Source organism: Galleria mellonella, unplaced genomic scaffold (genome assembly GCF_026898425.1).
Source record: "Galleria mellonella isolate WM207_F2 unplaced genomic scaffold, CSIRO_AGI_GalMel_v1 utg424, whole genome shotgun sequence".
Classification (NCBI taxonomy): domain Eukaryota; kingdom Metazoa; phylum Arthropoda; class Insecta; order Lepidoptera; family Pyralidae; genus Galleria; species Galleria mellonella.
In genome coordinates, this window is record NW_026442097.1 from 3138511 (window position 1) to 3160877 (window position 22367).

A 22367-nucleotide genomic window follows, 5' to 3' on the forward strand; every position below is an offset into this window, starting at 1 on the left:
AACCTCGAGTGGTGGCAATCGACGCGAACCATCAGCATTGTGTAGCCTACGATCACCTTGCGTACGCGCCGATAGCACAGGGACGGACTACGCGGAAGGTTTTACAATTAAATAATTACATAGTCACAATATAATTAATTTGTGTTGATGTGCATTGGATTTTCTATTGTCTCTCTGTTCACTAGAAGCGGTGAAGGTTATGTTTTTATTGGGGGAAATTGCGAAATGACGATGTTAATGGGAAATACTAAGCGCCTATAGATATGAACATTACCACTGAACGGGTTTTCTTTTCAACTGGCTTCAAAAAGAAGGAGGTACTCAAAGCGATTGTGTTTTTCTATGTTTGTTACCTTCTAACTCCGTCAGTTATGAACCGATTAGGTTAATTCTTTTTTTTTATTTGAAAAGATATATTTATTTATTTATTTATTTTATTCTTTATTGAACACATTACAAAAAAAATGTCTGGTACAAAAGGCGGGCTTAATACTATATAGCATTCTCTCACAGTCAACGTTTGGCGAAACTGAAATTTTATTATGCGGTGAAAAAAATTACAACACATACAATGGAGAACTACGGCACATTATGGTTATATAAATATACATACATGAATACATTAAACAAATATTCCATAAATATACAAATATGTAATAAAAACATACATACAAATATAAATATACATATATAAATATACCTACATACTTATAGATTATATACGATAACACAAACAACGATAGAGATCAAAAGTGATGATGATGAAGATGATGAATGCTTTCACAGCTTTTTCAAAAGATTTTCGTAGACTTTTCTCTTAAAAATAAATTTGTTAGACATTTGTCTTATGTCCATGGGTAGCGCATTCCAGAGTCGTACTTACAGATTGATCTCAAATAAATTTTATTAAAATTAATTCAACAGTTTAGTTTTTAATCAAAGCAACTGGTTTTTGTCTTGATTGAAGTTGGCTTTTTTAACCGACTTCAAAAAAAGAGGTTCCTATTTATATTATATATTTTTTTAAAATTTTGTTTGTTACTTTATGACTCCGTCAATTATGAATCGATTTAGATATTTCTTATCTATCTTAAAGGATATCCTTATTTATTGGTCCAATAAAAATTTTATAAAAATCGGTTTAGTAGTTTAGTTTCTAGATTAAAATAACTGATTTTGATAAATTTAAAGTCGATTTTCATTATCTTTATTTTTGGTGATAGAACAGAAGTATGTTCTACAATATTGAAGAAAATATCAATAACTACAAAAAACTTCGCGACACAATATGTCCAACTATTATCGTTATGTCACAATAATCACTTTTTAAAATGTTGTAAAAATGTCCACCCGTGCGAAGCCGGGACGGGCCGCTAGTCAACATATAAAGAAGGAGGTCCTAAATTGGTTTTTTTTTTTTATTATATCATAACTTCATTATAGTCGGATTTAAAAAAATATATTTTTATCAGATTGGTCCTATAGAAATTTCATCAAAATCGGTTCAGTACTTTAATTTTTAAATCAAATTTACTGGTTTTTAATTGAGGTCGATTTTTTCCTGTAAATTCAATTTTATTTTATATTAAATAACAACCGTAGTACTGAGTCCATCTCTGTACAAGTACAAACTGTACAATTTGCATAAAAAGATGATGGGAATCATGCGCTATGCAATAATGGTCGACCCAAATATCAACATATGAGATAATTGGTACAAATCCAAAGGTCGTTGTGGCTGACACGTGATTGAGGAACTATTGTAATTGTTGTTTTTTTTTTTTAACCGACTACGAACGGCTATGATTTTGAAACTGTTGAAATGGGAGATTCTTATTGATGATTGTAATAAATTGAAAGATATTGTTTTTCTTTATCGTAGACTTTTTTTTTATACAACTTAGAATGGCAAACGAGCTGACGGCCCACCTGATGGAAAGTGGTAACCGTCGCCTATAGACATGAGCAGTACCATGGACATAACATAACTGTCCCTTAAAAAACGCCGAGGCCTGGGCACTATATATATATATATATATATATATATATATATATATATATATATATATATATATATATATATATATATATATATATATATATATATATATATATATATATATATATATAATATATATATATATATATATATAGGTATGAACTATTCTAAATTGTATAAAAAAATTAACTTATTAACTTTGTTCCAGATTGGACCCGTCCTTCCGCGGGAAAGGCCTCTGTGAGTTAATGACGAAGCCAATCGAAGCTTTCGACATACAAAGGGACTTCGTGGACGACAAAGATTACGACTTTTACGAAGTGGACCGCAACAGCTTGGAGCCACACTGCCTCGACACACTCCGAGGGCCAGGCCTGTTACATTCGGGGTTTCTATCCTCAAAACCCAGTCGGATGCCAGATTTCCAATGGGATAGGAGGGACTGGTACGAGAACAGGTATAATTATGACAGGTATAATGAAGACAGAAGAGGTTTAAGGCATAATGGACGGAGGGGATATGACGACAGATTTTTCGTTCCCTATCAAATTGGTATGTTTAATTTTCTTATAATATTTATTTGTAATATATTTTTTTTTATTATAAATTTATGAAAGTAGAACGGTTTTCCCGCTATTGTTATTTTTTTTTTAATATTAGCCCTTAATTTTCCACTGCTGAATATAGGCTTCTCCCATAAGAAGGGTTTCTTAATGGGTGATAATGGAATGGGAACCCCGCCAACATATACCGATAGGCACCAGCGAGGGATGATAGGTGACAAATAAAGCAGGTCAGTTAGCCCATCGTGGCGAATTCTACTAGAATTAAGCACGATGGTTTCCAGGGGGAACCGCGTGGAGGTCGGCCTGACAGGGTGTATTGCTAGCAATAAGTCAGCCTCATTACCAACAATCGCTTTCCCCCCATAAGAAGGGTTTTGCCAGTAGTTACATTAGCAGGCGAGTTAGCAACCATAGTTAGATTTTTAGTGAATTTTTAAAAGGAATGCTGCTTCCCATCCCTTGACCAATAAGTTCCCTTGGTCGCCTCTTACGACACCCACGGGAAAGGAAGGGGTGGCCTATTCTATGCTGAATGGGCGGTAAAATCAAAAAATGACTATTCAAAAATGCTTTGTAATTAAATTGAATAAAAAATATACTTACATTTTACATTTTTGTTTTTAATAAATGATAATGGAAATGTTACCCCGCCTGAGCTATCGGTATACACTGGCGGGGCACCAGTGAGGGATGATAGGTGAGGATGAAAGCAGGTCTAGGTATTAGTCACAATAGTTTCCAGGGGGAACCGCGTGGAAGTCGACCTGACAGGTCTTACTAGTAATGGTTCCATTAGTCCCCATTACTAACAATCCTTTCCCCCTCCCCATTTTACATATTATGTCTTATGTGACTTGTTTCCAGGTATGGGCAGGAGCAATGATGATCAAGAAAACTGGGGGCAATATGGTGGTTATTATGGGGGTTACGATACTTACTACAAAGATAGGAATGACTATTACAAGTCTATAAACCACTGGCGACTGGCAGACGACATAGGTCGATCGTCCTATGGTGTCAAACCATATCACAACACGAATTTCGATTACCACAATTTGGGGAAGAATCGTTTATGGGAGAGTCACAGGTATGGCATATTTTTAAGTCACCATTTTTTACACTTTCATTTACAGTTTGTTTGCTTAGAATTTTTTACGTACGTAGAAGTAAATAAACAAGATATTTTAGAAAAGCTACTTCTGTCGTGACAAAATTATATATGGGATTATCATGGGAATATACTCTATCGATTGCAAAGACAATTATTAAAATCTCTTCAAAATTGGTAAATTAAAAAAAAAAGTAGTGTTCAGTCTCACTCGTGTTTTTACAGTGAAGTATGTTTGTGATAGCTGAGTTTCGGTACGAAGGGTGGGATATGGCACTGAAATTACAGGACACGGGGGCATAACACCATAATCCTTAGGAATGGCAATGTACAGTGTCTTGGGTATCATATGGTGTTAGAATAGTAACATAGAATGGTAACACCGCCTGCGCTATCGGGATACGCTGGCGGGGCACCAGTGAGGAATGACAGGTGAAGATGACAAGGCCGATCAGTTAGCCCATTGTGACGAATTCCACTAGAATTAACCACGACGGTTTCCAGGGGCAACCGCGTGGAGGTCGATCTGATATTGTCACACCCTGTATTGCTATCACTGGGTCAAATAGGGGTCTATTTGACCCAGTGATAGCAATACAGGGTATAGGGTATAGCCCCCCCCTTATAGGGTATTTTATGATATCAATGGTGCAGTTTATGTGTATAGGCGACTGTTACGTCAAGTAGTCTTTCAGCTTGGTTGCCATTGTAACTTAAAAAAGTAATTGTTACTTAAAAAAATAGACAAATCGAGAAACTCCTCCCTTCAAAAGTTACTTGAAAATAAATATTCCGTTCAATTATTTACAGATATGGTTATGGATCTTGGAAGAGAGGCCGCTGGAATAGTTCTGGAGTCAGTAGCTGGAATAATCTGGACTATGGGGAGTCCAATTACCTTGACAAGCCAAAACATCATTATTATGATGACAGGAACGAAGATCCGAGCGGTAAAGGTAATTTTTAAATCATTAACATCATCAGAGAAAAACCTTGTGCAAACGTCATACCTACAGATTATCGTACCATATTTTACTGGTGTTACTAGTATCTTCGCCAAACCATTATGTTTGCTTGGTAATATTTTTTTATGCGATCTAAAAAGATGGTAACCCCGTCTGCGCTATCGATACACGCTGGTAAACCATTTCAATAGGGACTTCAGCCTAAATGGTTACGTACAGTGCGGTTTCAAAGGGATTTTCTCCTGCGAACGCTCAGGCTGTAGAATAAGCTCCCTACCGAAGTTTTCTCTAGAGACTACTAGAGAGTATTGGTATGGGGGGTATCATGGGCGAAACAGTACACTCTGTTATGTCCATGGTACTGCTCATTTCTATAGGCGACGGTTACCACTTTCCATCAGGTGGGCCGTCAGCTTGTTTGCCATTCTAAGTTGTATAAAAAAAAAATGGGATACTTTAAAAAGGTTAAATAAGGTTTCTTCAGGGTCGGCAACGCGCTCGTGACACTCCTAGTGTTGCAGGCGTCCATAGGCTACAGTGATCGTTTACCATCAAACGAGCTGTTTGCCATGTTTGTTTGCCATCTTAACAGTATAAAAAAGACTTTGTACTTTTTACCATTTCAATTTAAGGTTTTTTTTTACAACACAAGGTGCAAACGAGCATGCGGCTTACCTGGTGGTAAGTGACTACCGTCACCCATGATCACCCACAGCACCAACAGCATTGTATATGTGCTGCCGGCCTTTTAAAAAGGAATATGCTCTTTTCTTAAAGATTATGGTTATGTTAGGTTCGTGTTTCCTGAATTCTGATAGTGCTCTTCATATCTACCGATGTTGGTTATCAGTTTCTTTCTAATGAATCTAGCCTTTTTGAATTAAGGTTCGTATCGTTCTTAGATTTCGAACATTTTTCTAGATTGTTCCTCCCGTCGAAGACCAGGCATGTCCTTAGGATCGGGTGCTATAAGACGGTCGCTTATAGCCCACAACGTGGTCGAGTGTGAGGCTGCCTGCTTTGGTGAGAGGGAGTTTAAATGCGTCTCCTACAGTTATAGGTAAGTCGAAGTAAAAGACCGATTAAAAGATCTTCAAAAGGGGGCTAAAGTGGTTTCTTCAGGGTCGGCAACGCGCCCGTAATACCTCTGGTATTGCAGGCGTTCATAGGCTACGGTAACCGCTTACCATCAAGTGGGCCGTATGCTTGTTTGCCACTTCAGTGGTATAAAAAAAACTTGTAATGCCTTATTTATATGTATAAGATATATTAGGTAATTTAAATTTCGAATTCGTTTTTTCATTCATGTATATTTTATAAATTCAATGTGCCTGTTACTTCATACACGTGGATTTCAAAAGTGAAAAACCTAATTAATAAGTGGTGTATCAAGATAAAATGTGCCTAATAGGAAAAATCAATTGTGATATTCTCAAAATGGCCGTCGCCACAACATGGTGGATGGTGTATATTTTGTAAAACATGTTAATAAAACTTTCAAATGAAGGTACTTGAAGAGTAGGTAATAACAGTACATTACTGCAGCGGCCAGCAACTGAGGCACTGATGGACGAACGTGCAAATGTAGGCCGAGACGTAGCCGAGGCACGCATACAACAATGCGCGGAAATCAAAAACATAATTTTACTTTTTAAGTTCAATGACAAATAACGAACAATAATAACTTTTCACGTGCCATAATGTTCCTTTGTTTTTTTTTTCAATAAACAGCTTTCTATTTGCAAGCCAGTTCGAAATTTAAATAAAACCTTTTATTAGTAATCTCCTTGATACCAATGTTTCGAAGTAAAAGGTCATTCCATTTTTTAATTACAGGACAGATATGAGTTTACATAGTAATTTATCTGGCCGCAAAACACGACAGATATGGATTTATCTGGCCAGTACGGCAATTTTGGTTTATCTCGAAGAAGATTATCAAAGTAATGCTCATATTTCCAAGCATGTTTGAGAAAAATACATTTATTTTATCAATACCTACTCATTCTCTTTCTCATATTCATACATATTCGAAGATGTTATTAGATATTTTTGAAATTTGGATTACTTTTATAATATAAAAGTTTATTTTAAAAATGTTTCTAACAAACTTGTTATTTTTTAATCCAGATATTCGAGTTCTCGAGGCACCGACAATTGTTTCCTAAGTGAGAGACCGTACAGAGGGCTGGAGTTGTCAGCAGATAGCGGTTCAGATGTGTACGCTATGCCACAGGATCAGGGGTGCTCCACCATCAGTCATAAACCTTGGGTCGAAAGCGGTAAGGATCAATCTTTTAGACTAACCTAATGCCTATAATGAGGTGGGGGAAGGGATTGTTAGTAATGGGGACTGAGAATCCCATTGCTAGCAATATACCCAACCAGGTAGAACTCCTCGCGGTTCCCCCTGGAAACTATCATGATTAATTCCAGATGAATTCATCATGATGGGCTAACTGGCCTGTTTTCATTCTCATCGATCACACTTCACTGGTGCCCCGCCAGCGTATTCCGTTAGAGCAGGCGGGGTTACTATTCCATTTTCATCCACTAAAAAAAAAATACCTATAATAGGAATAATCTAAATCAATGTTTGTCTAAATCGTCATTATCATCAAATCAGCTGTTTACTGTCCACTGCCTCCCCCAGAAAAAAAATTATATATATTATTATTTACACTAATATTATAAAGAGGAAAGATTTGTATTTTGTGTGTATGTATGTTTGTAATGAATGAACTCAAAAACTAATTTGCCGATTTCAAAAATTCTTTCACCATTAGAAAGTTACATTCACCCTGAGTAATCTAGGCTATATTTATTGCTAGAAAAGGTTAGGGATCCTTACTAAAATTTTAGTAACGTAACTCAAGGTGTAAAAAATGCTAGAAAATATCGTTCGTCACGTGCGCTGCGGAAGCTATTGATGATAGAAAAAAAGTATGTTTTGAAATATTGAAGAAAATATCAATAACTACATAAACTCCACGATACTATATGTCCAACTATTATCGTTATGTCACAATAATCACTTTTTAAAATGTTGTAAAAATATCCACCCGTGCGAAGCCGGGACAGACTGCTAGTATAGTATAACTGTCACGTACATTTTAGTATTTTCAAAATCAACAAATGAACAAGATGACAGTATACAAAAAATATACAAAATTAGACGGTACAATAAAAGGGAAGCGCCTACTTGAATAGGCTAGGCATACAGTTGCAAATTTGACATTAACAAAAACAAATCTCAGAAGGCCCATTTACAATAAGCTATTTAAACAACAAGCACGCAGTCAAAGATTTTTTAACAACTTAAAATTGAAAGCAAACAGATGGCATTCCTGATAGAATATCACAACGCCATTTATAGTGTAATAGACATCACAAAATGCACTGTGATATCTATAGCTTTGCTTATGACTCGCTATTTCGGAGGACTACGATGTATTGCCTCCGTGTCTTGCAATTTCAGCGGTCATTCTTGAAGATATAGTAGTTTGTGTGTGTAGTTGTGTGTGCGTGCGTGCGTGCGTGTGTGCGTGCGTGCGTGCGTGCGTGCGTGCGTGCTTGCGTGCGTGCGTGCGTGCGTGTGTATGTGTGTGTGTGCGTGCGTGTGTGTGTGTGTGTGTGTTTGTGTGCGCGTGTGCGTGTGCATTCATTACTTAACAGTTGTGGTCTTGCTGGTGATATACTTTACATAAATATATCTTTATAAGAAGAAACTTTATTAGTTTTATGAATAATCTTAATGTTAAAGGAAAAAAAAGAACAGAAAAACTAATATATCTACATTAATATTATAAAGAGGAAAGATTTTTTTGAAGAGATGTAAAGGTATTTTTGTGTGTATGTTTGTAAGGAATAAACTCAAAAACTACTTTGCCAATTTCAAAAATTCTTTTACCATTACAAAGCTACATTCACTCTGAGTAACATATTTATTGCTTAAAAAAGATTAGGGATCCTTACTAAAACTTTAGTAACGTAACTCAAGGTATAAAACAATGCTATAAAATATATTTCGTCGCATGCACTGCGGAAACTATGGGTGATAAAACAACAGTATGTTCTACAATATTGAAGAAAATAGCAATAACTACAAAAACCTTCGCGATAATATATGTACAACTATTATCGTTATGTCACAATAACCACTTTTTAAAATGTTGTAAAAATGTCCACCCGTGCGAAGCCGGGACGGGCCGCTAGTATTGTATAATGAAAACAAAAATACCCAAATATTAGTGCCCCCAATTTCTCTGGTATAAACGAAAAATTGTGCACTTTCTAGGATCTATTCATTGATTATTCTCTTCAATCTTTAATATTCATATCTAAATCTATTCCATTCTAGAATGTTTCTGGCATGTGCGTTCCGGCGCTGCGGTCAGTGGTGCCGCTGTTAGAGGAGCGATCACAGTGGCCGGACTCGGTGCGTGCGAGGCAGAATGTATTCGCGCTCACGGATTCTTCTGTAGAGGATTTAGTTTCAGGTGATTTATTTATTAGTTTCATGAATATACGTTCAATTTTAACAGTAAATTTTAACCAAATTGGATAACGTGTATTTTTATTACAATACTCTACTAGTTTTGGAACCATTCGGGACCTAGAATGATGAGAGTCTACGAGGCGACGGCAAATCTGACTGCGTTCAACACATTGATAGGCCAATAGCAGTTATACTTACATTAATATGAAATCATTATGGAAAAAATCCTATAAACTGCAAAAAAAAAAATTATGAAAATGGGACAAAATTGGTAATCTAACATAACTACAAATAAACATACAGTTGAATTGAAAAGCTCCCCTTTTTAGTCCCCATCCCCAAGTGAATTTTAAAAGTACTATAGTTGTTTCCAAAATGTTTTAATTTTTTTTATGATACTTGGTACATGATGCATAAACAAATGTGTATTTATCATGGTAAACAAGCTGACGGTCCACTTATGGAAAGTTATAACCATTTTTTTTATGCAACTTAGAATGGCAAACAAGCTGACGGCCCACCTGATGGAAAGTGGTAATTGTCGCTTATAAACATGAGCAGTACCATGGTCATAACAGAGTATACTATTTTGCCTATGATACCCCCATGCGTTGCCATTCCTGAAGACTCAAGTGTTATTCCTCTGTACCCAGTAAATTCACGCCATATCCCACCCCTTCAAACCGAAACACAGTTATGCAAACACAGCTGCTTCAAGTTTGAAACACGAATGGGACAGTTGCTTCGGATAGGACGAAAGTCCTCATGCAGATAGCTTCAGTACAATGTCTGTCTTTAATAAAATTTCTAGATTCGACGCACCAACGATAGGCGATGACTTGGAGAACTGCATTCTGACGTCTTCTCCACCAACCTCGTTGGAGACCAACAGAGGACTCCGGCCCACGGCTGGACATGAGTTGTACTCGAGAGGAAACTATGGGAGGGGCTGTGAACCAGCTCTGTATGATGATACACAGCACAGAGAGACGGGTAAGCATTTATTAGGTTGAATCAATATGATTGATAATTTCAGTTCTGCTTGTGATATTGGTTTGCGCTGCTATATATATAATAAAATATTACATAAATACATACACTATAAATATATATAATACCTACCTACTTATCGACGACTTATGTAGATCGACCTGATAGATTATATTGCAAGCAATGGCTGCAAACACTCTCTTTACCAACAATCTCTTGTCTCAAGTATTGGATATGAAAGCAGAGGGAGGAAACCATTACAAAATTATATAGTTTCGAAAAGGCAGAATATCATGAGATTTTAGTATGAAACATGCACCTTTATTATCCTGAAGTTTCATTATTTATTACCATACAAGATGTCATGTATAGTATGTAACTATGTATAAAGACATCTGTAGCATAGAGATTTGCACATTGCTTTGCGTAATATAGTCCCGGATTCAAATCTCGGTCGGGCCAATATAGAAAACTTCTCTGTAGTTCTGAATTGTGCTTACAGATTGCCTTATTCCTCACAACACAGGATATCCTAGCATGAGGATGTCTCATCCTATTATGTAAAAAAGAGTGTTATCTCTTTAACTTTATTTTGCTTTTTACAGAATGCTACCTCCAATATGACAGTGCGGCGCGATTGAAAAGCTCAGCAGTTCGAGGTTCAGCAAGGGTTCGGACCGAAGAGGCGTGTGGAGTCGCGTGTACTGATGCTCCCTTCAGATGTCTCTCCTTCTCTTTTAAGTATGTATTTCAAAAAAATATAATGTACACATAGAAGTTATTATCTTGATTGGTCTTTTACCATGAGAAGTCCAAAAGACCTTGTTGTTCCTGGGAATAGTTTTAGTGTATCACATTAAAAATATATCTATAAAGAATACACTGGAATGAAAAATTCATCCTCACGCGGTAGAACCTAAATGGTCGCGTACAGTGCAGTTTCAAAGAAGTTTTCTCCCGCAAACGCTCTGGCTGTGGAATAAGCTCTTTGTCGAGGCTTTCTCTAGAGACTACAGTATGAAGTTCTTCAAAATGGATTTATTAAGGTTTCTTCAGGGTCGGAAACGCGTACGCGATGTCTATAGGCTACAGTGACCGTTTACCATCAGAATTTTTAGTTGTATAAAAAAGAACCATGACGGGTATCGTGGGCGGAGCAATATACTCTGTTATGTCCATGGTAGTGCTCATGTCTGTAGGCATACAATATGTTACCACTTTCCATATTTTTTTTATACAACTTAGAATGGTAAACAAGCTGACAGCCCACCTGATGGAAAGTGTTAACCGTCGCCTATAGACATGAGCAATACCATGGACATAACAGAGTATACTGTTTCGTCCATGATACCCCTCATGCGTTGCCATTCTTGAGGACTCAGGTGTTATTCCTCTGTACCCAGTAAATTCTCGCCATATCCCACCCTTCAAACCGAAACACAGCCATGCAAACACAACTGCTTCACGGTTGAAACACGAATGGGACAGAGGTACCCAAGCAATCGACTTTTGTACAAAGTCTCAGGTGGACCGTCAGGTTGTTTCCCATTCTAAGTTTCAAAAAAACAAACCATATTTCTCCTTTCAGTAACAAGGCCCCGCCAGACATAGACAACTGTCTTCTATCGGAGATCAGGCTCTTCGACTTGCAGCGAGGAGTCGACTATGAACATTCGGTCGACGACTGGCTCTTCGCCTTTGATCTTTTCAACGGCCAGTGCTGGAGGAAAGTGCATGGGAAGAGCGAGTATGAGTTAGTTGATGTTGTATGAGTTTTAAAATCATTATTATATTACATACATACATACATACATATCTGTCACGCCTGTCTCCCATTAGGGTAGGCAGAAACAATGGAACTACTATTATATTATTTTTTTACTATAAAAGAATTAATGTAAGTATGTGTTATAAGTAAGTATTAATTATAAAGGTAATTAGTAATTTATAGGATCTTCCTTTCTTTTTTCCTACAAAAATATCTCATATTATTAAAAATAAATATGTAAAAAAAAATTGTATGTGTACACTACACAGTGTATGTAATACATACATTATCATTATTATTATATTTTTTTTAAGCAAACAAATTAAAATTCTACTAACGAATACTGAAACTAATTTTTAGTTGACTTCAAAAACAACGAAGTTTTCAATTCGATTGTATTTTGTTTTACGTTTGTTACCTCATAACTCAGTCAGTTGTAAACCGATTTGGAACATTTTTTTATATGAGAGGGATACTTACGTACTAATCCCATAGACATTTTATCAAAATCGGTTCAGTAAAATAGTTTTTAAATCAAAATAACTGATTTTGCCAAAATGAAAGACGGTTTATTTTTCGAAACTTAATTTAATTATGTATAAGAAATAGATTTTGTTAATTAACATATTGTAAAAAAAAACAAGTGTACCTATTCAACTATGAACACACATACTAACACACACACACACACACACACACACACACACACACACACACACACACACACACACACACACACACACACACACACACACACACACACACACACACACACACACACAAAAGTTTTTTTTTTAAAAAAGGATATTTTTTGGCGTTCGTTAAACAAAATAGTATAAAGTGATACATTTATAACTTGTCTCATATAAATCTTACTATAAATTACTTCCAGTGATCCGTCACATGAACTGCCGCGTCCTTTGTCCCCAACCTTCGAAGACCATCCCACAGGCCCTGGCAGGCCAGGATATTTGCCCTCGGGTGGAGGTAAGTGTTCTTACATTTATTACAAGGTACAACAGAGTAGGTACGTACGGGGGAAAAATGAGTACATACAGGGATGTGTGACAGTTGCACCAGTAATGGAGAAGTTGCAAAGTAATAGAATGTCTTGGTATGTATACCGTAGACGGATCTCTTACAGTTAACCTTTGAGAAGCTGAAAGAAAACTATAGAAATTTCAAAGACAAAGGATATAGATCTAAAAATAAAATAATACCTAGTCAAAACAATAAATATACTATTCCATAACTATATTACAATAATAAATAATTGTATATAAAATTTAAATAATAATAATAATAAATAGTTTAAATAAACAAATTGAAATCTGCAATGAGTTGATGCAAGCATTTTTATTAGTACTGCGTTTAAATTTTTCTTTAGTATCCCTCCCCTTTCTTTCTTTTTATTTAGTTTCATTATTTTTCTATAATTATATCAGGTGCAATTGTAATTATTCCTCTTCATGCTAAGGTTGCCTGGAAGAATTTTGCTATTTAGGAATAAGGCCGACCATCGTTACCTCTTCGCCTTACTTCTTGTAATTAAGATTTTTTTGGGTACCTACATATTGTTAACTTCTGTAATCTGTAATATGCTTTATAGGAAATAATAAACTGATTTTTATTCGCCCATGCATTTATTTATTCATTCATTCTTGTGTTATTTTCTACCGATATATTTTACACCAAGAAGGTACCAAAAAAAAAAATACCGGGAAGCATAAAGCTCATCTGATGGTTAATGGTTACTGTAGCATAAGGATACCTGAAATATTACTGCCGTTGTCGTGGAAGGCGCGTTGCCTACTGAAGTAACCTTTATACACCCTTTTTGATCCTTAATCCCGTACTGTAGTCTCTAGGAAGAAGCTCCACCAGTCATTTTGAAGCATATTTAAAAAACGGTACAAAAATATTTACTTGCAGATTTGCCGTACGCACCTACTGGTCCACCAAGTGGGCCTGGATACAAACCCGGATATGTTGAACCTGAACCACCATCGAAACCAGGGTATCTTGAGCCATCCGGTCCAAATTACAAACCTGGATATCCGGAGCCTAGCGGGCCAGGTTTTAAGCCTCCATATCCTGAACCAAGTGGACCAAGTTATCTACCTGAACCAAGACCCGGTTATCCAGTACCTAGTGGACCAGGTTATAAACCCGGTTATCTACCGGAACACAATCATAAACCTGATTACAGGCCTTCTGGACCTGATTATCCAGAACCAGGCTACAAGCCTGGTTTTCGACCGGAGCCGAGCGGACCAAGTTATCTACCGGAACCCGGATATAAGCCAGGATTCAGACCGGAGCCTTCTGGGCCCGGTTTTAAACCTGGATACCCGCCAGATTCTGGTTTCAGACCGGGATATCCGCCTTCTGAGCCGGATTACAAGCCCGGCTATTTACCACATGAGCCCAGACCAGAGTATGGGCCGCCAAAGCGACCTCACAAACCAGTTTATCCGAATGATAGAGAAGACGGACTTAGTAAGTGTCTATTTATTTAACTATAATTTTGAAATTAAAGTACATCTATTATCATTAAGAGAGTCCAACATTTAAGTTCAAGATAAGAAAACGTCGAAATAAAATTTTGCATGAAACCACTTAGCTAGCATGGATCAGCTAGCATTTAGGATCTCTCCCTAAGAAGTTGATACTAGTGCTATCGATATATTAGAGAGAGATCTTAACTCAGTCAATAGTGTATTATGAATTAATTGATCTAATAGAAAGAACTTAAAACAAAATTTTGAAAAGAGCAAAATATGTTTTAACAGTAAAGAAGATATGATGCGTAGATCAAAACTAAAGTATTGCATCTTTTGTCAGTCTTTGTAAATCTGTTACAACTGATCTATCATGAGTAACTAGTTTTAAAAAAAATTATCTAGACGATGTCTGTATATAGAAATATATTTAAGAAACCATGGTAATAGTGATCTATAAGAACAAGAGAAGATCAAACTATAATTTTTAAAATTTTTGTATATATATTTGTCTGTTTGTATGTATTGTATTTAAAACTTCTGTACTACATAGATTAATGTTCTTTTCACAGTTATATGTTACAGAATATATGTATGTTAAATAATGCTGTTTGTTTTACAGGGAAACAAGATTAGTTCGAATTGTAAATAAATAATTTGACGACAATGACTAATGTTTGGACAGTTAACGGCTGATATGATGATTAACCTATGATGTCCCACTACATTTTTCATTTTCAATGTACTTGTTAAATAACGCATGTCAGGGAAACAAGATTAGTTCGAATTGTAAATAAATAATTTGACGACAATGACTAATTTCACATTTTTCACTCATGTAGTTAAATAGCATCTAAGTCTACACTCCATGTAGTTAAACTATACTTAAAATTTACACTTCATGTAGTTAAACTAGACTTAAAATTTACACTTCATGTAGTTAAACTATTTTTTAAATCTACACCTCAGGTAGTTCATACATTTCGTAGATCCAGTTGTAGATTTGATTTTCTATTAACTAACTAACATTTCACTAAGCAAAACGAACTTAAAATTGTTTAGTTGAAAATAATAAAATCTAGTTCTCATTAATCCTGTCCGTTAACTGATGTAACACGACAATGTTAAAAAAAGAAACGCGTTTTGTTTTGTGATATTTTTAACATTTTTATATCATTAAGTACCATCACCATCATTACATTACAGTAACTTCATTAATTAACAGTTTTTTATTGTCTTTTATATTTGTTTTATAAGATATTTGATAATATTGTTCAGTTTTAATTTTTGATTTTTAAAATTAATTAAATTCTTTTAAAGAATGTTTAAATTTTTTAAAGACAATATATTAATTAATATATTAATGACATCCAAATACATATCAATATGTTTTATAATTAAATTGATTTGAAAACAGTGTAGAATAAAATGTGACAAATCACGACAGCTTACAATAGAGTCTAATTACAATAAAAAAAAAAAAAACAGTTCTCTCCTCTTCACTGTAAAAGTGTTAAGTATTTTTTTTTATTACAGTTGCGGTATCTTGGAGACATTATACAGTATCTGGATTCCCTTGCCGGTCTGGCACTTCATGCGCCCAGAACCAGGTAGCTGGTCATTGGGCTTGTGAACCTGAGGGCGGTGAAGTTGGTAAGTCTTCATTTAAAGTGTTTGATGAAGATAATATCAGCCGTTAACTATCCACTGCTGAACATAGGGCTTCCCCATAAAAGGATATTTGCCAGTATTTGGCACGCTTGGCAGACGGTTTTTTTTTTATTTCAATTCATGGAATTCCATACTGTTTTTACTAACGGATTACAAAAACAGCCTGGAACTGAGTTCTATGGAGTGGTAGCCCTGAACGGTTTGGCAACCGCAGTAAGGTATTGGTTTTGAGACGTTGCGCATCCCTCGACCATTAGTTTCCCTTAGTCGCCTCCTACGATACCCATGAGAGAGAAAGAAATGATCATTCTATGCCAGGACTACACGGCCGCTTTAAAGTGGTTAATTTATCCGAAGTATAATTGCTCAAAGAAATTTAGCTATTTTTACTATGATAGTAACTGTATTCCATGACTGTATTACACATATCTGTGTGAATTAGTACATAAAGTATCTTATATGCTATATATGTTACGATATAATCTAATAATGCAGCAAATTTCTTTGAAATCCGTTCAATAGTTTATGCGTGAAAGAGTAACAAATATCCATCTATCGTTACAAACTTTCGCATTTACATATTGTAAAATTGTAAAATGTTATAAATTAAATAATTATTATACTTAATTAATATAATATATAATTATTATGAAACTTCCCATTTGCAGAATAGTCCACCCCTTCCTTTTCTGTGGGTGTCGTAAGAGGCTAATAAGGGAGAGTGAGGGATGGCTATCCATCTCTCGCCCTCCCTTATTAACCTCTTCTTTAAACATATCCAAAGCCCAACTACGGTTGCCAATCCGCCTGCCAAGCCTGGTAACTACTGGTAAAACCCCCCAAGGGGAAGATATATGTTCAGCAGTGGACAGTTAAAGTTTGTAATTGATGATGATTATCCCATTTTCATTATTACATTATGCATAAATATTTTCTTACACAGGATCATGGGATTATTGTTGTGCACCGACACATCGATGCGGCTATAGTGAAGGATTCCATAAACCTTGGTAATATAAAATTGTATTAAATACTCACTATTAAATTTACAAATTTTTAAACAAAGTATAAAAAAAATAAATAAAATATTAAGCAATAATAAAGGAACGATTTTTTCCACTTCGAGGTGTGAATAAATGGTAAGTATTGAGTAATAACTACGTATAATATTATTAATGGAAAAATAACAAATTTCAGGTGCTATGTAGGCCCAACAGAAGATCAATGGAGGCCATGTAGCGAAAAGTACTACCCATACCATCAACACAACACCCCTCATCCTTCTCAAGGACATAGAGGTTAGTTAGAGATTTAAGTTAGACTCTAGCTATGCATATTATCAAATACGATATCCGATATATATTACTATTTTAATATGTTTTATGATTCAAAGTTAATGAAAGTAGTTATAAGAAGATACTTTTTGGGTTTATTATTACTTTGATATTAAAAAAATATGTAGAAATGACTAAAATTCTAATTGTAATATATGTGCCATGTTTAATAATGTAGACGATATTTTCTCTGTTAACGACTGACAGATAAATGGAATCCAGTTCTGAATTTTATAGTTTTATACATCTAAAATGTGTAACATTAATACATAAATAACATAAGATTGTGGAATTCTCTTCCCATATCTATCCGTGAGAGTGAATCCCTAAATATTTTTAAGAGTAAACTTAAAGAGCATCTTCTATCTCTATGAACATATATTTATTTATCTATATATGTAGGTATATTGTATGTATATGTGTATGTATGTATAAGTATGTGCAGAGGAATAGGTATATATTTATGTATATGTATATGTCTATTTGTACGATAAAATATAATGTAATTAATTTAATTTTGGCTGTTTAAAAATTGTACACTGCTGTGTCCGCTGACATTGATGCTCCTTTCCACTTTGGTTTGCTGGAAGAAAACTCTATCAGAGTTAAGCTCGCCTTTGTACTTTTGTTTACCTCTGTTATATTTTTATAACTAATGTGTACAATAAAGTATTAAATAAATAAATAAATAAGATCTCCATATCTATTTTTGATTAAAATTTTGAAATAAAAACCTTTATTGTTTTAATAAAAGGTATATCTACTAATATTTTAAAGAGCACACTAAAAATTCCATTATGTATAATCAACTTCTTCGGATAGTGTTACTTGATTTTTTAATAAACCTCTTTTTCTCTTACTATTAGAATAAAATAATTTAAGTTACATTAAAGTAATGAGAATTTACTTCACTTTGTGCAAAAAAATAGATTTTGAATGAATCGAAAATAGTGTCATACAATTAAATTGCAGAAGATCAGCCCCGTCCGTACCCGAGCAGACCTTGGAGAGGAAAACCCCCAACTGATGACAGAGATGGGCCATTCCTCGGACCATACTTGTCAGAGAATGATCGAAAGTATTGGGATAGCCTGTACAAAAATGGGCCACAAGCTTACTACGATAAGTATGGAAATCCACTGCCAGGTACGAAGGGGCTGTTTTGAGAAATACTATTAGTTATTCTCTTTCAAAATTACTGATGACATCTTTATTATTCGTTATAATTCTAAGATTAAGATTGTTGAATCTTTTTTTATTTTATACGTGATCCTAGCGTTCCTTTAATTCTAAATTAAACTTTAAATAAATAATAATAACAGCCACTAATGTTTTTGACATTGTTGTATTATTTAAAAAAAAAATATTACCGAAATAAGAGTCGAAATATTACAAAAAAAAATTTAACCTTTGAACCTAACACGACACGTCTAGCAATAACGTTAGTGCAGGAACATGATTTAGTTTTTATCTTCGAAAAATAGCTTTGTTTGTAAACATCTCAAAATAATTACTCGACTTCAACTGTGTAGGTATATAATCCAGTAATTGCAATTAGAATATCAAATTTATAAATGTTATTACACTGGATTATGTTGACAACATATTTCATTTATCTATCTTTACTTCAAGTCCAATAGGTACGTCAATAAATAAATCAATTTATCTAGGGGCTCTAGGTCATACTACGTTTCATAATTTATCACAACTTTTAGTTATGCTTTAATATATAGTTTAACTCTTTCAGGATATACTCGAGTGCCGACAGCCAGCCGTCCACATATCAAATACCGACACAGTTACCCACGCCCACCATCAGGATATTGGGTGCCTGTATCACCTCATGACCCTCAAGAGTTAGATCCTCCGCTGCCTGGAGGACTTGGTGTGCCTAGGTAACGTTTCATTTTAGTCTTTTTTTTTCTATTTCTATTATAGTTATTTTTTTTTTGTAAGTTATAGTTTGTAAAAAGCTTTATGACTAATAAAGCTTTTTCATTGTTTCTATCATTATTTATCTCACTTAAACTATTACGAATACAAAATTATACACGGTGGAATTGTAAAGAGACTTGTTTATAAGCAAAATCGAACATTAAAAAAAAGACACCTTTAATTTTGAGTCTTCTGTACCAATACAGCGCATTTATATTTCATGTTAATACGACTCTAAATTATTAGATATTTTTGGATCCATGTTTCTTGGTAAAAATGTTCAATTTTAAAGAACACTTCGTTAAATATACGCTACTGATTTTGTTTGAATCGAAGCATTTGGCGTTCCATTGTTTCTGCCTACCCTAATGGGAGACAGGCGTGACAGATTTGTATGTATGTATGTATGATTTGGATTATATACTGTATAAATAAATTCGCAATTTCCACATAAGTAACATGTAACATCAATTTCAGATACTGGCCCGTAGCATACCTTCATAAAGGTCCCCCGCCAAACATTACATACTTCAGGTACAACGAAACAACTACAACTGAACGGTATGAACCGTTACCGCCTCGAAACCCTCCTAGAGACAACCCGCCTTCAAGAGATCCCGTTAAAGAACCTCCACCAGCTAGCGTACCCTCTAAAGAACCTCCCCCATCTTCAGTTACAAATAAAGCTACAGAGAATCCCAATATTGGAGTAGAGGGTAGAAGTCATAGAGATGAAAAAACTAGAAACTTGCAAAATGATACAAACGACGATATATTTCGTATAGATATTGATAAATTGACAACTACAACCACTACTACTACAACTACTGTTAAACCTAATATAATATTAAAAGATCCAATCATTCCTGAAAATAAAGAAGAAGATGTAATCAAAACCAACAATTCTATTGTAGAAATGATTACGCCTGAAAATGTAAAAGAAGATAAAGTAAATGATAATATAAAAGGAATTGACGACAAATTAAATGACTTCTCATCAATAGAAGTATTCGATATTGAGGATGCTAAAAAGGGAGATAAGCTATCTGACTTGAAAACTTTAGAGGCAGAAGAAAGACAAATAGAGGCTATAGGAAGATTGTTGGCTTCAAGACGTGGCTCGAAACTAGTTTTAGAGAAACGTTCACAGAAAGACTTGGAAGCTAAGAATATTGCTATTGATAAAGACTTAGTGGATTTCAACTTTGGAAATAAATTCCCCACTCCGGAAAGGAGAGGTGTCATTCAAAGGGTAACAAAAGATGAAATAGAAAGAGAAAAATATAACGATAAAAGTTTAGAAGTGAGCGAGACAACGTTCGTCAGACCTCCGCGGATATTAAGCACAACCGAAAACATACGTAAAGCTATTGTAAACGGAAAAGTATTTTACGACGCAACTATAAGAGAACAAAGAGATATATTTGCAAATAATACACGAAAAGCGAAATCTTTTAAATTTTTAGAAGATTCGAGAGCTCCATCGATCCTTAATAACACCAGTTTTGGTAAAAAGAAGATTATTATGGCTAGAAATGTGAATCCTGTTAGAAGAGTGAGAAGGGTTTACAGAAAGAGATATAATCCAGGTGAAGTGAGGCGGAGATTGTTGGAAAGAGAGAAGACTACGAAGGCGGATGTCATTTTAGAAACGGGTAGGAAAATATGAAATCTCAACAAATAACAAACATTGTTATTTTCGTCTCTTTTACACATATAAGAGTAGATAAGGTTAGATGCTTCATGCAATAAAAATCAAAATTGGTGATATTATTATGCGCTAAGTTTATTAATTTAAATGGAAACGTTCAATATATAATTGTTCTATCATAATTTATATTTACGAAAAGAAATATTAAATTGCTAAATATGAAAATGAGTAAATACAAATTAATAAAAGAAAAAATAATAGATTATATAAATTACACATTTAATAATTAAGTATAGTTTACATATAAATTGGCTCGGTGCATTTTACGTATTGTCAGTTTGACCACAAAATTACATACATTTTGGGTTGAAATGACGATCCCTGCTTTATGTTTATAACAATTATAATTGTTATATTTGGCATAAATCTAAATGATATAATTTAAAAAAAATTCCAGAGAAAAATGTATTTTTTTTTTATTTTTTCTTAAATGTTTTATTTATTGAAAGTCTTTTTTTTATTTAATGTATTGTACGTTTTATTTGTAACATTTTTACTTTGTGTCATTTTGGTATATTGTTATATTTCAGTATTCTATCTTTTAGATTTAACGGCACATGTTAACAATTATTTTTAAGCTATTTATTTAGATAAGAATAAAATTTGAAATAAATAAAAAAATATATTAATTTGTCCGCGGTGCGGTTTTTTTTAATCATACTGTTTAAAAATCTCGAAGTCTTTGAACACGCCGACATACATGTATTAAATACTTAAATGTGATGTTAAAAGTTACCACAAATTAAGCAAAAACATACAATTAACATACATAATATTATATTGTATTTATCTATAAGATATACATAATGTAAGATTGTATGGAATTCTATATAATTAAACGACATTTTTAATATATGTTTTTTTTCATTATTATGATAGCAGACTGCATCCTAATTATCGACAGTTGGGTATAAGTCTCCTTCTTCCTCTCTCTCCCCCCTCTCTCTCTTTCTCTCTCCCCCTCTCTCTTCTCTCTCTCTCTCTCTCTCTCCCCCTCTCTCTCTTCTCTCTCTCTCTCTCTCTCTCTCTCTCTCTCTCTCTCTCTCTCTCTCTCACTCTTCCCTCTCTTCCTTCCTCAAAGTTTTATTTTCAACCGACCTCAAAAAATTTCTCCATTTCATTGTATTTTTTATGATTGTTATCTCAGCTAAAATAAAAAAATAATAAGGAGGATGCTGGGCCTCCTTATTTTTTTGTATTAGAGAGCGGTGAACTGTGATGGGTTGATAATAGTAAAGACACAGATTTTAGGAGAGAGAATACAAAAATGCGAAAACAGCGACCAAACGAGGAAGAAACAGACGTTGTCAAAAAATACAAA

General features: G+C 34.5%; 1 protein-coding gene across 3 annotated transcripts; it reads left to right on the forward strand.

The window, feature by feature from the left end:
• Positions 1 to 2210: 2210 nt before the first annotated feature.
• LOC113515941 (uncharacterized) lies at positions 2211 to 21883 on the forward strand. 3 transcript variants are annotated; one of them, XM_052898375.1, is made up of 17 exons: positions 2211 to 2551; positions 3430 to 3652; positions 4484 to 4629; positions 5560 to 5698; positions 6769 to 6920; positions 8999 to 9137; positions 9948 to 10129; positions 10732 to 10867; positions 11715 to 11879; positions 12787 to 12881; positions 13827 to 14393; positions 15932 to 16048; positions 17010 to 17076; positions 17264 to 17364; positions 18373 to 18546; positions 19148 to 19295; positions 19813 to 21883. In XM_052898375.1, exons 1-17 carry the CDS (start codon positions 2248 to 2250, stop codon positions 21002 to 21004), a joined length of 4047 nt encoding a protein of 1348 aa, XP_052754335.1. In that variant the 5' UTR covers positions 2211 to 2247; the 3' UTR covers positions 21005 to 21883. The 3 variants fall into 3 exon arrangements, with proteins under 3 accessions (XP_052754335.1, XP_052754336.1, XP_052754337.1); XM_052898376.1 differs by having other exon boundaries at positions 11715 to 11873; XM_052898377.1 differs by lacking the exon at positions 18373 to 18546.
• Positions 21884 to 22367: the final 484 nt, after the last annotated feature.